At 40.8% G+C, this 16,682-nt stretch overlaps 1 protein-coding gene across 2 annotated transcripts in view; it reads left to right on the top strand.

The window, feature by feature from the left end:
• The window catches only part of ABL2 (ABL proto-oncogene 2, non-receptor tyrosine kinase), a gene marked incomplete at its 5' end in the record, with an annotated part of 44,604 nt that overhangs the window by 23,658 nt on the left and 4,264 nt on the right, over nt 1–16,682 (top strand). For both annotated transcript variants that reach the window (XM_082483867.1, XM_082483866.1), the window contains 7 exons: nt 9,892–10,062; nt 10,800–11,095; nt 11,755–12,027; nt 12,371–12,455; nt 14,136–14,313; nt 14,948–15,132; nt 15,428–15,580. In XM_082483867.1, coding sequence (XP_082339993.1) covers nt 9,892–10,062; nt 10,800–11,095; nt 11,755–12,027; nt 12,371–12,455; nt 14,136–14,313; nt 14,948–15,132; nt 15,428–15,580 — 1,341 coding nt within the window. The remainder of the gene's footprint in view (nt 1–9,891; nt 10,063–10,799; nt 11,096–11,754; nt 12,028–12,370; nt 12,456–14,135; nt 14,314–14,947; nt 15,133–15,427; nt 15,581–16,682) is intronic.

Genomic DNA, 16,682 nt, shown 5'->3' with positions numbered 1-16,682 from the left:
GTCCAAGGCACTTGCAAAAATAATTACTTGGGCCTCAAGATATGACATCAACTCAAATTTGAGCTTAGATTGACATTTTCTTTCACTCCTGAGATTACAGGTCAGTGAGTTAGTCTCTACCCTTTCCTTCCAAGTTTTCCTTTTAACTAGAAAGGCTAAAAATAAATTTCAAAAAGCCAGCTGATAAACAGTTTAATGTGGTCATTGTTCCAGGTGCTGAGTCTAAGGAGAGTACCTAATACTGCAAGACTTCTAATAAGATGTAATTATGTCACTTGGAAAGCAGCTTGGACATTTATGTCATGTTAACTTGAAGGTCGGATCAGTTAATGCTTTACATCTGCAAAATAAACCTCTCACCAGCTAGACCTTGTTAGTGTAGATATTTCTGGCTTGCTTAGGGGTCATTTGAACCACGATTTTTCAGGCAGTCTTTCTGCAGAAGAGCTCTTACTTTGAATGTTTGTCTTAACACTGTGAATAAATAGCTATTCATTTGATTTGCTTAGAAGCAGACAATATCTTGACTTTGATCTGGCCAGTATTAACAACTCCTCAGGAATTCTGTTGGAGCGAAGTGTAATCCACATTAAGCAACTTCTGTCCCAAAGTACTGATTAAAAAAAAGTGCTAAATGACTTGCTGTAAGCTGTCATAATGTTTGACCATCCCACCTTTCCTGGAGAAGGACTGGGTGACCTAATCCGCCTTACCCTTCATACTGGAGAGGTTTACTGGAACTTACCACGACAGAGGAAGAATGTCAAACAGACTTTTGATCTACATGTATGCAGTTTCCCAGTTATCTTTGAAATCTGGGTGTCACTTCATAGCACTCCTTTCCCTAAAACTGTCAATGTGGGAGTAGTTACTGTCTGCTATAGGCAGGATTCAGAGGAACAAAGATTGGAACTTCATCACCTCAGTACTCAATGGAAAGAGGTATGTAATACAGAGCATCTAAAGGGCGGTCTCTCTGCTTGCTTCTAGATACCAGCAATTGCAAAGCTGACTAGCTTTATAGGAGCTGAACAGAACATTAGTATTAAGGTAACAAATATTTTGATACAGTATTCAGGATTTTGCAAAGAGGTTACATTTGTAGCTTTTTGTTTTAAAATCCTTTGTGTATCATTTTGATTGCATTAAAATCTCTCTCACTTCAGGGAAGTGTTTTTCTTATTATCTGTCGTGCTGTTGGGTTTTGGTTCCTCACCCAGAGGCACATTAAAAAAAGTCAGATTGGTACTTCGAGTGGATTCTGGTGCTTCTGACCATTTCCAGTAGAGGAAACATCCATTGCACCTTTTAATAACTGTTAGGTCCATCTGTCCTGTGCTCACTTGAGTTCCTCACCCTAAAGTGTTTTTTAAATGCATCTAAAAACCTGCATCATTTGCTACCTGCATTTGTCCCAGAGTCACTTCCTACCTGAGTTCTGTGAGGACAGAAAATCTTAAAGGTAATGAGAGGCAGTCTATTGAGTTAGCAACATTTTTACTGAAAATGATCAATGCTTTATCTACTTTGAAATTCTCTCTTAAAACAGCAATGCTACCAAATGCTGCAGTAGAAGGTTTGGTCACTTAGAGCCTACACAGCTGTTGATCTATGAAGAGATTTATGCATCGTGCATTCAACAAAGAATGAATGAAGATTTTCAAGTGAACACTTTATGGCTTAAGCTTGGTTTATTTCATACCAGATTCTGCAGTAAAAAGATACTTCTTTACCAGAAATTAGTTGAGGAAAAAATAGAGAAGTGCTGCATTAAGTTGATATTGTGAGAAATGGTATATATTTGTGTCACTGACATCTGAGCAAAGAAACAGGCTAAAGGACACCTCCATTTGTTCAATAGCATTAATAACAAAGGGAAAGGGTAACTGGAATCAGTCAAACAAAAGATAGGCAGTTCCTTCTAACAATATTGATGTATAATATTCAGGTAGACAGATGATGTCTTGAATTCTTCATACATTGGTGTAACTAAATCAATTGAGATTTACTTGTCTCTCTCCTTCTACCAATTAAAATTCATTAACACCGAAAACCCAAACCTTGTCTTCCCTTGGATTTTGTATCAAGCTAGACAAAAAACATGTCCTCAGGTAAAGACCTACCACTAACCATTAAAGAAGTGCAGGGGAATATCATATGCAGCAGTTTATCATGTTGCAAAATAGATTTGATCCTAAGAGGTGAGGTGTATGGAGAGCTTTTAGGTTTCCCCATATATTTCTCTCTCTGGTACCAAAGATTGCTTTCATTAACCTTTTTGATTTCAGATATATATTGATAGTTGAGGGAAGACAGTGCTACCAGCTTGTCTTGAAACATTTCTTTTTATATGCTGTGAGCTGTTCATGATGCAATTTTGTCCCTGACTGAAGTCTCCTCCCATTCTGTCTCTCCCAGCCTGGTACCATAAATAGAAACCAATTCCTTGCCCATCCCAAGTTCTTGGCTTGGAGCTGTATTTCTTGGCTTTATTCAGTGGGTTGTTTACAGTACTTAAACCTCGCACCACTCTGTGGGAGGCCCAAAGACTAACTATGGATCTGTGCTTAGCTCAGGCAAACCACGTTATTAAGAGTCTGGCTGCTTGCAGAAGAGGAACACCTAGGAATGGCATTTAGTTAGGTTGCCTGCATTTTACCAAAGCCATATGTCAGCTGTCTGACCCTTTTAAACTGGTGTTTTTCATGGCCGCATGTATGTCAGCAGAAAGACTAGGTGGTCCATTTAGGTAAGGGCTCAATTCTGTTACAGGGTAAAGAAAGTTCATAGGTCTGCCTGCATGCTACCACATTACTAGACAGCAGGAACTTGGCCTGTTCAGCATGGGTTTGCTTTTTAGTATGAAGTTTGCTTTGAGTATTTTTGGTTAGTAGGAAGTGCTGAGACTTGGCTTCAGAAACAAAGCTACAGTAGAATTTGATACTATTCCAATCGTGTCAGCAAAATAGGAAACCCACTTGCTGCTGTGTTATCAATTTTGTTTCCTTGTATTCATTAAGGCAGAAATCCTCCCACTAACAAGCTGGTTAAAGTTCTTGAAGTCTAGTGATGTAAAGTGATGTACCTTTTGAAGATGCAGTGGAAAATACCAATTATACTAGCAGTTGTTCATTACTTGATGGTCTACTTTCTATGCCTGTTCTTCCATAGTCTTAAAAGCAAGCATATAAAGTCAGTCTGTGTGTGAAATAGCATCATGGATATTTATATTGCTATTTAGTTTGAAAACTCAAAGTGAAAATAAAGTGAAAATGTGTCATATGCAGGGATCTTAGCGGCCTTGTATTCAAGTGCCCCTTTGTGAAAGAGGCTTGTGAAAAAGAGGCATGTGAAAAGCCAGAAGATGGAACACCATGTGTGTATATATATGCACACATATATATACACCCTATGGGTTTTGATGCACAATGCTAAGATATCAGATTGAGACTGCATGCAATATATTTACCCTATGACCCTTTCTTTGTCTGTCTTCCTTCCATTGACAAACCAGTCACTTTGGCCTGCTACCAACACCACCAAATCCTTTTCAGAGCTGTATTTCCATTTACACGTTCTTTTGTTTGATTAAGACATTGACAGTTGGTTCAGAAAGTCAGAGTACAGCGAATTTTTTTAGAAGCTCCCTGAACTATACATTTCAAAGTAGCATAGTCAGCAAGATTTCCTTTTATTCAGCTTTTTCCCACCACTGGAAAAACTAGAGAAATGTTTCTAAATGGATGATTTAAGTTGTACAGGAAGAGTAACCACTCTCAGGAAACGGCTTTGAAGAGCACCACAGGGAATAGTCTAAAGAGCTGGGAAGAGCTGCTTTGCCTAAAAGGTGGATTCTTCTACTGAGGAAGTTGAGTATACCAGAATTAAGATTTTATATTGTGCACTATCTGTGAAGGAAATAGGAACAGGATGCAGATGTGGTGGATGCAGGTGTCAAGGTGATGTCCTACAGTGTAAAATAACTATCTAGGAAAATCCATTGTAAAAGAAATAACGCTCGTCTAGAAGGTAGAAAGATGCCTGGTTTTAGTCTGCTTGGGTGCATTTGATAGAACCTTATGAACAGCTACACACCATGCAGGGACACCCTGTGTTCTTTCCACTGAGAAACACCTTCAGGAGGGTGGGTGGCTGGAAGGCGCAGGGACAGAATTGCCCCGTTAGAGGAAACTTACAGACAAAATGTTATTTGCCCATAATACCAGTGCTGGCTACTACTTGATTCCCATCAGGAGCTCGTTAACAGACCAGCCAGCCATTAGGCTTTGGCTAATACTCTTCTGACAGAGGCTAAAATTGACAGAGTCAATAGGTTTATTTGCAAGTTACATTATTAATGCAACCTAACTTTCTGCTAATCCTTCTTTGTTCCAAATACCAGTTACTCATCTGTTGTATTTTAGCTAACAAGTAAATTTGTTATTTCAGCTCATGTTATTAACTATTACACCTAAGACTAATTTAACCACAAATCCATATGTAGCTTCCATTTCCTGGTACCATTTCAGACGCACCTGAAGAGTGTGTTTGACACAAAGCTCATCCAAATGTTTCTGAGGCTATGCTGTCTTTCCCTACAAATTCTGCTTATTCTTTGCGTATTAACAGACAAGATAAGGTTAGTTCAAATACCAGTGTAACTAAGAGCACTCAAAGCACATAAGCACATAAAAGAGGGGAGAACACAATAAACTGCAAGAGGCAAAAACAAAAAGGAAAAGAGAGAAAGCTTAGGTGCTCTTAACTAAAGGCATCTCAACCTATAACTAGTGGGTAGTCTGCTGCAGGATTCACTGAGCTTGGTTTTGGAGGGGGAGGAAGAGAGGTTGCCCACGTGTCAGAACTTTAGGAAGACAACAGTATGCAGGTATCCTAAACTACTTTCTTTGTCTGGTAATTTTTTCCATGTGCATTAGGTGATCATGTCAGGGGAAATTACTCATGTCACAGGCCGTATAGGGAAAAGCAACTTCTTATCACCACAGCGTATCCACAGTTTTGTATGGTGTTTTTCCACATCCACAGCCTTACAAAACACAAACATTTGGAATAAGCCAGGTTGTTCATTTCTTACCTTTATCCTGGTCTGAGTCCTCATCACATGGTGCAGTTGCTTTTCTTACAGAACGGTGGAGTTAGGGATTATAGACGCTGCTTTTTCTCGGTGGGCTGCAACAGCTCCTCTCCCCCTACAAAGGCCAAACCATTCACTTCCCTTTCCCTGCTCCCTTTTATACCCCTCTGCAGGCCCACCACCCTCCCAGGTGTGCGACTGCTATGGTGATGGCTTGTTCTTTAACCCTTCCTTGTCCACATGTTAGGAGGAGCTTGTCCTGCTACAAGCCATACAACCTTAGGTAGAAAACTAGGGCTTTTAAAGAATTCATCAAACAAATCTTATATTTTTTGAGGAGTAATTTGATGGTGTCCTTTCAGAGACTTGTCCTGAGTCTTACTAAATCAGCAAATATGTAGCTCAGACTGGGCGTACTGTACTGCCCTTGGTTTCTGTTTCTTTCTGAAATCCTGAAATGTTCAAGAGTGTTTTCCTAGTGCTTGTACGTCTCTTAGACGTGTATTTTCACTAACATCGTTTCCTGTTGATTCACGTAAATAGTGCTTCAGCAATGGTATGTGGAGTGGAAAAATGAATCAATCTGGGCAGTCCCCTTAATGGGTGATCTGTTTTGTAATTTGTACAAAGGAATTTCTCCAAGGAAACTGTTTGCTTTCTTCCCAAACACTTTGTTGCCTAACTCTTAGCGGAACAAAACTCTGTCTTTATAGCTCATCTCAAAATTGTTTCAACTTGTAGTCCAGTCCCCACATCCTCTGTTTGTTCAGCGTTCCCTGGGAAGCTCCACCCTCACTTCCAGCTAATAACCAAGCTAACCCGCAGCTTGATTTTTCCCAGTTTCTCCTTCGCCTGCTCGGCAGCGCTTGCTTTTTCATTGGCCGCCAGCCTTGCGAGCAGTGATCATCTGCACGTGGTGGCATTTTTGCTGGCAGTGGCAGACAAGGACATCTCGTGTCAAGCAGCCTCTTCTGCTTGCTGCGAAGCACAGCATGATTGTGGGGACAGTCCTCTTCCAGTCTAGCAGCTATGGCAAAGAGGGCAAGCTGCTCTGCTGCCTTGGCGAGGAAGTCTCTGAGCCTGGCGTGTCGAGTTTCACAGGTATGATGCTCAGGGATGTAATGTTGTGCCATTCCTTTCCTGTATTTCTCTGAGTGCTTCAAGGAGGATGTGGGTCCTTTCAAGTTTTTGTCTTGTAATATGCGACTAGCCACGGGCAGGACTGAGATTGCCTGCTTTTATCTGGGTTTTAGGATTATTGAAATGCTTCATTTTTATGAGAAGCTACACAGTTAGTATTTCAGAAATAGAGACCACTTCAGCACTGGATGTGATTCTAAAATTTAAGATTTAGTATATTCTACCTCCTCTTCTTGGACTGAAGAGATTGGTAATTGTGTTGGCAGCCCAGGGTGGGGGACAAAACACCCTTTACGTGTTGGCTGAATAGAAAAAGCATTCATATCCGGAGAGAAGCAAATTGTATTGTGGGAATAAAGAAAAGGAAGGAGATGGATGAAGCATAACCTCCTTGCATGACTGTGTATTAACTCGTACACTAAATGATGATGTAAGTTTTCCATTGTATAGGAAATGAAAGTGGTCATATATGATTTATGGTTAGCCTTTAAAAGGAGCTGATATAAAACAAAACTTCCCAGCTCATTTCCTTACTCTTGGTGTGAATAGAGCTTGTGGACTATTCAGTTGGAGGGGTATAATTTGTGATATGCTTTGGTTATCTTACTTTCCTTAATGAGGTCTATGGGATTATCAAGTTTCACTGACTTTCTATATCTTTACATACTGAATGGTATAGATCCCACACTGTATCGAGCAGAATAGGTTATTAGGTAATAGTAACCTGCAATAGGTACTCTTATATCCTGATAAATTCCCCTTTAGTAGATAGTGGGTAATCTTTACAGTTACTTAAGCATCCAAGTCCCTCTAAAAAGGAAAGTGAAGGAAGCTAGTGAGACATGAACTCTTAAAAGCATTTTTTAGGTAATGTGATTTTTAGGTAAGTACTATAGCTAAGTGATTGAAGCTCCTCATCAAACATTAACTTCTGCTGGCTTTTTTTTGTACATAAGGTGGGTGTTAAGAACATGTGCCCGCCTCCCAGGCATTCCCAAGGAAGCAGTAGTAATCCCACATCTGCTTTGAATCCTCGCTGGCGATCCAGCACAGCGCCACAAATGGTTTCATGTGGGCAGAGCTGCTCAGTGCTAAGCAGCAGGTGGCATTTCTGCTGGTTTTGCCTTGGCTGTAGTGCTTGCTGTTGGGCTCAGCGTGGGCAGGCTTAGCTGGTCATGGGGTTTGCTGCAGCAGCTCTGAAGTTGAGCCTGATAATGGGCTGCTCAGGCTTACCCATCGAGTGCATGGTTATATGCTTAATTCTGTGCTGTGTGTTAAGTAGGGGTTGGATGCTCGGTTTATGAGCTTTTCTGGCTTGAGAAAGAAACTTAAAGTATGCTTTGATTTAGAACAAATGCCTATATTTTTGTTTAAAGCCTTTCACATTTTTGGCCAACATATAACTGAAAGTAATAAGTTATTTAAACACCATTAAGTTTATTTTGGAGCTGAAAGGTCGAATATTTTTTGGAAATGCTGACTACTTTTGTCTTTGCTCCTTAGCAGAGATGCGTAAGTCAGATTTCTTGTATAGCACGTTTGCTGAGTGACTTTGCTTAAGGCACTGAAACACTAACACAAAACACTGTAGAAGCGTAAAGAATGTATTATTTAATTAAATATGTATTTTTACTCCATAAAGAGAGCTGGATTTAGGAGCTGGTGTTCCTTTCTGGTGCTTAACAATTGGACATGCATATATACACACCCAGCCCTAAAAAATTACAGTGGGATGTTGGCACCCATGCTATATTGTAGGTATCTGAGCAGACATTGGGATTTCCTCTCTTTTCCATGATAGTACCCAATCTGATAGGTTAGTATATTGTAAAACTAATTACAGTTGATGGTTAGGAACAAGAAGTGTATGTAAATATTGTATCTACAGATAAAGATGTGACATTTTGGTAGCTTAATTTCTGTCACTTCTATTTTTGCTACGAGAACCTTGATAGGGTGTTACTTTGGCAAGGTTTGGGAGGTAAGTTATTAAGTAAGATGAGCAGGTTGTGCAAGCTGTATAACTCTGAATGATTACGAGAAATGCAATCAAAAGCCACTTAGCTACGTGTTTAAAAACAGAACAGAACAAACCTCAACCATTTACTTTCTCATGTACCTACAATACAGTAAAAAAATTGCATGTAGATGCTGGGAACACCCCTTGTTTTCCAGGCTTGAGCTCTGTTCTGCGACACAGATTTGGCATATGCTAGCCTATTACTTGGCACAGGCCTCTTCCTGTTTTGTGTCTCGCTGACTTCCCAGTTTTCCTGTCCTATATTGCATTTAAACTCTTTGTTCTCTTTTAAAGTGCCTTATAGACTAGCTCTCACTCATGAATGTAAATCTCATGGGAGTGCAGGGAGGAGGATATTATATACACATATTCCCTGGCAGTGGTCTGCTTAAAAACATCCTGAGCCTGACTTCTCAGCCCCTCAGAAAAGGGCCAAAGGAATGATTGTAAAGAAAGCATCCAGCTTTCTAAAGAGGATTTTTTTATGTTCGGTGCATTTAATTAAATCTTTTTACAGTGAATTTCCATGAGTAAGTTCAAGAAGAGAATTTGGAAATATATATTGGGACAGGAACTTACATCAGTTGTGCTTTCAGAAAAAACCTTTATATCTTTACATCTTCATAATTTTTTGCCCCCTCGAGCAGCCCATATGTATGAAACTACATCATCCCTCTTTCTCTCGCCTTAATACTGAAATTTATTCTGCTCCATGTTCCTGGAAAACCTCTCTATGGGTTAGAAAGCCAATGATGGTCTTGGCATAGCACTACCATGAAGTCTTCAGACACTTTTGCTTTTTACTACAGTTCTTTCCAAAATCCTATGTATTTAGATTGTTTTCATCATCAAAGCAACTGTGGGGACTTTTTTCTTTTCTCTGTAAAATAAATCTGATTCTTCCCCCCAACTCCCTTGTACTGTCAAGTTTGCATCAGTTCTCCTTTGAAACAGCAAAACAGAACTGCCTGGATATTCAGAAACACTGCTGCTAAATACCTAGCATCATCCTTACTACTTTCTGTCCCTGTCAGCTTTCCACCTCTTCTTTACACAGCCTTGAAATGTATCACAAATCGCCATAATTCCTGCTAATACTGAATCAATTACTGTCCCAACCTATAGATCTCTTGTGTGTCATAATTCAGTCTGTCTTACCTGTATTTGTAACGTTGGTTTCTGATCCAAGCTATCCTCTTCAGCCACAGAAACAATAAAGACATAAACCACAACATTTCAGTGTCAAAAGGTTTCCTTCACTACTTCACATAATAAAAAAAAAGTGCTTTTATCTTCTTACCCATTTTTTATCTGTGAATGCTTCAATACTTTCAAAGAGTTGTATATAAATAGAAATATATATAATATAACAAATATTAAATAGACATTATATATATATAGCTTGCTAGTTGGTATATAGGCAGTTAATCACCTTCTCCAGCCCCTGTTAGAAGTAACCTATAGAATCAAGTCAGCAAAGTAGGTATTGAAAACCACCGATCTAAGATGTGCAAAGGTGGTGTTCCCTTTCCGTAAAGAGCATATTGTACAGTAGGAGCTTTGCTCCGCTGTACACTGGGTTTTGATCTGTTTACAGTTGTACTCAAAGTAATTTCCTATTCTGTTCTTTCTTCAGAGGCCCTGCACCGCCCCTATGGTTGCGATGTTGAACCCCAGGCACTGAATGAAGCCATCAGATGGAGCTCCAAGGAGAACCTGCTTGGAGCCACTGAGAGCGATCCCAATCTCTTTGTTGCACTTTATGATTTTGTAGCAAGTGGTGACAACACGCTCAGCATCACCAAAGGTAAGGTTATGAATTGCAGAGCAACTACTAGGTTGAAAACTTTGCAACAGAAAGCAGAATCCTTCCCTGGATAGGAATAGGAATGAGTGCAGTTAGAGAAGATTATTCTCCCAAACTGATGACTACAAGCAGTCTCTCAATCATGTTGGAGAGACACCTACTGGACAGTTCTCCTAGCACAGGCACAGCTTTGTATAATGCTGCTAAACAGTCTAGTCCAGCTATGGATGTTCCCATTCTAGACTTCCCAAATCAACAGCCCTGCAAGACACCTATTTTGGGGTGGGACAGAGGAAAACCTTTAAGTTATTGATGATAACAGAATTCAGCACTTCCAACTGGAGCAAAATCAAGAATTAAGAATTGCACAGAGATTTTCTGTTCAGAATATGACCTCCTGCAGAATTATTTTAAATCAAATGCAATTAAAGGCTTCAAGATGGAGACAAACCTCATCCCTCCAAGAAAAAAAAAGTCTTTTTAGTCTAAAAAGCTGGACTACAGGAAGCTTTTTGAGTTGATCATTCACTTGCAGTGTATTACGGAACAGCATCCTAGGTATTCTGTCTGAAACTACTTAATAAATATTCTATATATAGCAGTTTAGTTGTAAGATCACTCCTGCAGATTTTTATTGTTAAGCTACAAACCCAGGCTTAGTCAGCTGATAGTTTCTCCCTTAATGAGACCCAATAGATTGCACTGTGCTTATTTTGCCTTTTTCTTTCTGGTACTAGGTGAGAAGTTGCGAGTCCTGGGTTACAACCAGAATGGTGAATGGAGTGAGGTACGTTCGAAGAATGGGCAGGGCTGGGTACCGAGCAACTACATCACACCAGTGAACAGCCTGGAAAAGCATTCGTGGTACCATGGGCCAGTGTCACGCAGTGCAGCAGAGTATCTGTTGAGCAGTCTCATCAATGGCAGCTTCCTGGTTCGTGAAAGCGAGAGCAGCCCAGGGCAGCTATCCATCTCGCTCAGGTACGAAGGACGTGTTTACCACTACAGGATCAATACCACCTCAGATGGAAAGGTAAGGATCTCTGGATAATGCTGTGGGGAGAGGAAGTAAGGATATCAATTAAGAGGTGGTACAGAATCTCAAGTTCCAGACTGTTAAGAGGGCTGTATGTGAGACAAAACAAGTCCACTGATTGATTAATATAAATAAAGAACGTGTGTGCCAAGATTTCAGTGTTAACTCACTGAACACCACTTTGGAAGAAGTGCAGACGGTAATTATCCTGGCTGAAGCAGTTAGGGAGCAAAGCAGTTGTGGTTTGATGCAGTATCTTTCCATTGATCCACTTAGACCAAGCAGAGCTTTGGTAAGTCAGCAGTTTTGATCAGCATTTTGAAACCTTGATCAAATAGCAGTATGATGAGTTGGGTGATGCAGAAACTGGCCTTGCGCTTAGCTAAAAGAATTCCAGTTTCTAGTCCTGTAAAGCACAAGGTAGAAGACAGCACAGCTCTTGAGTGATAGCTTATATCTGGCTGCCTTCTGCAAGTAAAAATCCCACAGATTAATCTTCACTTGCCCAACAAGATGACAACAAATGCTCCAAAGTCTGGTTCCCTTACCTTGTTTCTTTAAACCTGCTAGAATGTTTTTACTGTACCTGTTTCCCAGTGTTACTGAAAGCTTCCAGTTACCTTCATTTAAGTAGATTCCTGGTTCGTTCTTAACAGGTATATGTGACAGCAGAAAGCCGTTTCAGCACACTAGCAGAGCTAGTGCACCATCACTCAACAGTAGCAGATGGACTGGTGACAACTTTGCATTACCCAGCACCCAAGTGCAATAAGCCCACTGTCTATGGAGTGTCCCCCATCCACGACAAGTGGGAGATGGAGCGGACTGATATCACCATGAAGCACAAACTGGGGGGAGGGCAGTATGGCGAGGTGTATGTTGGTGTCTGGAAGAAATACAATCTCACGGTTGCTGTAAAAACACTAAAGGTGAGTTTTTAGGTTGTTATGCACTGTTCATTTGGGCACCATTTATGATGAGGGTCAGGAAATTGTAGTGCTCTCAATTATACCACCTAATGATACGAGTATCAGAAAATGGAGTGTGCTGACCTGCATAAAATCTATGCTTGCGAGTAGCTTTGCAGAACAAAGTTAGTTTATCAAACTTGCACTAGTGCATTTGGCTTAGATACAATTTAGAATTTTGGCCCCAAAACAGCAGAATGAAGACAAGGATAGCATCATTTATATTCAGCTAGGATATGTGGTGTTAAGCAGACCTTGGTCCTGAAAATAAATTTTCCCTTCTTTTGTCTCTCTATTTATCTAGGAAGATACTATGGAGGTGGAAGAGTTCTTGAAAGAAGCTGCTGTGATGAAGGAGATCAAGCACCCAAATCTGGTGCAGTTGTTAGGTTAGTGACATTCCTTGCTCTTTCTGTTCTTACTTGAGTTTCTGCCAAAATGAAATCTGTCTTCTTTAAAAGCAGTGGCAGATTTCTGTATTCATGTAACTTTTTGATTCAGGTCAGGTTATGGGGTGTTATTTTTGACAGCTTACTTTTTCATGTAGTATCAAAACTAAGAGACACTACTTTTAAATAAAACATCAAATATAGTCACTTAAATTAGTAGAGAACTTTGCTGTTGAGGCACAACTATACATTATATAAAAGTTTGCTTCATAAGCCTCCTGTTAGTTTGTATTCTTTGCCTTAGACATGCTCCAGGGTTCAGTTATCAGGGCCAGATTCCTTTTCTGCTGTCTTAAATCAGCTTTACAAAATTATTTTTCATCACTTATTTTTTCTGATAGAACAGAACAAAATTACAAGAAAATTTGAAGTGAAAGAAAAAAATTATATTGGAAGCACAACAAATACTGTTCTTCATACTTCTCAAATCAGACACATTTATAGAAAATGCTGCACTGAATAGAACAAATTAGTCCATAATTAAGCAGAAGACAACCAGATTGCTGCTGTTATAAGGGACCCTGTGCATCACCAAATAAGTACATGAGATCAAGGCAGTGGAGATCAAACAGCACATGAATGGAAGAAATCTGCAGGCTTTACAGCTTGGCTGTGCCCTGTTTGTCTCACTGGGAAATGCATGATATGATGATCACTATTAAATAGTCTGCATAGCTGTTAATTCCACATGTACAAAGATTCTTAAGGAGACACCCTAAACCTTTACTAGTCTTTGTCTCTGGACTTTTGCTGCTTTCAGGAGCAAAGCTGTCAAGCCAAGCCTAGGATGAAAGGAGAAATGCAAAGAATGTGAAGGCTTTTAATAATGGCAACTATTTGTACCCATTTAAAAAATGGGCATAGAGGAAATGTCTGCCCAGCCCTGTCTGGTTCCAGGAGTAGAGACTAAAAGATTTCTCATCAGAGAGATACAATTTTGCTCTTTCTGATGCACACTGTAATTGCGTTTTACTCCTGTATGTGCGTAACGGTATGAACAGGCATTCAGCAGCACTGCAGTGGGAGTTCACAAGTATCCTGTTGCCCTCCTCCTCCACTAATACATACTTTGTACATAATTGCAATGACTGTAGCAAATAGCCATCTGAGGAATGTGTGAGAATGCTGCTTTAGGAGCAGGTCCCACTGTGCTGATCACTTACCCAGCTAGCACACATGGGAGTGCTTTACATTACTCTGCAGTGACATTTTAGTCTGGAAATCTTGCCAGTTGACAGGTACCTGCTTCCAGTTGGCCAATCTTTAGCTTTATGAAGGAGAAGAGGGGAAGAAAAGCAAATCACACGTGTTCAAAAGAACGCTTGTTTCATTCTATAACCCTCCAAAGAACAGAACCACTCCTTCATGTATACTATATAGGAGTAGCGGTGCTTTGATAGACGTGTTTCTATCCATAAGGTGGATGGACAGATAAATAGACATAAGCACTGAATTTTAAGTCGGGCTGCATTGATCTGGGTCTTGTAGATGGAAGTCTTGAGTTTTCAAAGAAACACTCACTGGTACAAAATGCAACAAATGGATATTAAATCAGGAATAGTGGTAAGCTAGGGAAGAAAGGGAAGCTTTATTCACATGCTTCCTCCTCCTCACTGCTAGGTGTATGTACCCTGGAGCCACCCTTTTACATTGTGACAGAATACATGCCATATGGGAACCTGCTAGACTATTTACGGGAATGCAACCGGGAAGAAGTGAGTGCTGTTGTGCTACTCTACATGGCCACTCAGATCTCCTCTGCTATGGAGTACCTGGAGAAGAAGAATTTCATTCACAGGTGGGTAAAGTCACATTGAGCTGGTACAGTTTCAGATTGCAATCATGAACAGGCCACCAGGCCCAGAAATTCCTCCTTTTGGGGAGGTTTCTTCCAGAGTTAGGTTTCACACTGGCTTATCCATTGGCTGTTTTGGTTTCAATGCTGTCTTGCAATACCTTCCCCCCATGACATTCATAGCAGACTTACGACCTTGTGCATGACTGCCTGACACCTATGAAATTTGGTGTTGTCCTGTTCTCATGTACTCCATATGTGCAAGACATTGTCAACCCCAAGTCCTGTTTTAATCCAGTCACCTACAGCTGTCACATAAAGCCGTTACCAGTGTGTGATGAGCTGCTACTCTCATCCTATTCTCAGGAAACATAAACTCATCCTAACAGCTATCATTACTGGAAATTTGATAGAATTTAAAGAATGAACCCTAATCCTGACTTACCTTACTGCTCCTAAGAATAAATCGACTTAATTTCTGACACTGTTCAGAGCAAAGCCCACGTTGCCTTTACCTGCTGTATGAAGAGAGTGCTTCCCAATTCAGAAGAGAGGGACAGGCTATGCAACCACAGGACTGTAATCAAAAGCCCTGCTCTTGCTCCAGTAATGGACTGTGCTTTTTCCCTTTGTACAGGGACCTTGCAGCACGGAACTGCTTAGTTGGAGAAAATCATGTGGTGAAGGTGGCTGACTTTGGCTTAAGTCGACTTATGACTGGAGATACCTACACAGCTCATGCTGGAGCCAAGTTCCCAATCAAATGGACGGCTCCCGAGAGCCTGGCCTATAACACCTTTTCAATCAAATCAGATGTGTGGGGTAAGAAAAATACACTTCAGTGTTCTTTTCTTTTTCAGTTTGTTTTTTCTTTGCTAACCTAGATAGTAACTTGCTTTCTGGCCTGGGCAGAAACTTGGGGAGGAGACGGTCACGTGCCAGGCCACAACTTCATGAATCAATAGCATTTTATCATGTAATGTTTTTACTTAGACTGGCCTGAAATATCTTCAAGGAAAGAATGCTGTCTCAAGCTGCAATAAAGGCCACAATGTAATGAGCAACACAAAAGGAGAGCAGACTTATGACCAGAAATTTTGTTTTCTTCCTTTTACAGCCTTTGGGGTGCTGTTATGGGAAATTGCTACCTATGGGATGTCACCATACCCAGGCATTGACCTCTCTCAGGTGTATGATCTGCTGGAAAAGGGCTATCGGATGGAACAACCAGAGGGCTGCCCTCCAAAGGTTTACGAACTGATGAGGGCATGTGAGTATCCTCTTCCAGTTTGAGGGACAAAGCCTGGGAGGGGTGAGAGAAATGTGTAGCTAACTCTGAAGTCCTTGCTGCTTGTGTGCCATTTTGTTAGCTAATGTGGAAAAGGCCCCTTCACCTGAGATGTACCTGGTTATTGATGCAAAATGAGTCTGGTCTTTAGGGAATGAGAATTCGCTCTCAAAAACTGTCATCTGTGAGTACAGCTAGATAGCCCTTTGTAGCAAATTGTACTGCTATTTTGTCAGTAGGACGCCTACTATGGAATCACCAAATTAGAAGGATATTTAGTTCTCTGCAAACACAGCACCAGTGCAAGAGACATGTAGTTGACAAGGTTGCACAAAATGCATCCTCCAAGCACGCTACTTAGTATTGGCCATGAAAAGTTCCCTAATGCTCTCTAACAAATTGAAAATCTACTAATAAAAGACCAAAAGATACAGTGTGCTGCAGGAAGAGAGCAACAGAGTCTAAGAGCAATGCCAATCTCCTTCAGTCCCGCAAGAGCAGGGAGTAAATTGGGCAAAAGGCTGAGGATCTTAGGAAGCAAACCAGGCCGTGCCGTTAAGGTAAGCAGCTCTGAGCAGAGAGACCCTGTCGGTGTGACCAGGGTGGGAAGAGACTCCATGGTGCTAACTCAAGCAATCTGTGTGGCCCTCAATGTACAAGACAGACAAACCAGGGCTTAAAGTGCCGTTCTACAGCATGTTTCCAGTGATGCCAGATCCCCAGCATGTCAAAGTCAGGGTGAGCTTCAGTTATGAAACAAAGAAGCTGAGTAATGATGGATATCGCTTCAAAAACACTTCAGGAAGATGACAAAAGCCCAAAAGCAGAGAATTCATGTGATATTAATGCAACCCAGTATGAGCAGAATGACAGTCACTTTCCAGACCCCACGGTGATATCAACAGATAGTGCTCCCAGAATACATTCCCCTAGTGCAGATTTCTAACTACAGAAATTACACTTTTCATCATGATACCCTTCCGTAACTTTCCAAGCTCCATCTTAGATCAATGCTGTCTCTTCCTGTTTCCCCTGCAGGGTGCACAGATTCTTCTTTTGGAAGGCTCTGCCTGAATTTCACTAT

This window comes from Vanellus vanellus (genome assembly GCF_965231255.1).
Source record: "Vanellus vanellus genome assembly, chromosome: 5".
Taxonomy (NCBI): domain Eukaryota; kingdom Metazoa; phylum Chordata; class Aves; order Charadriiformes; family Charadriidae; genus Vanellus; species Vanellus vanellus.
This window is presented reverse-complemented; position numbering and strand designations above follow the sequence as displayed.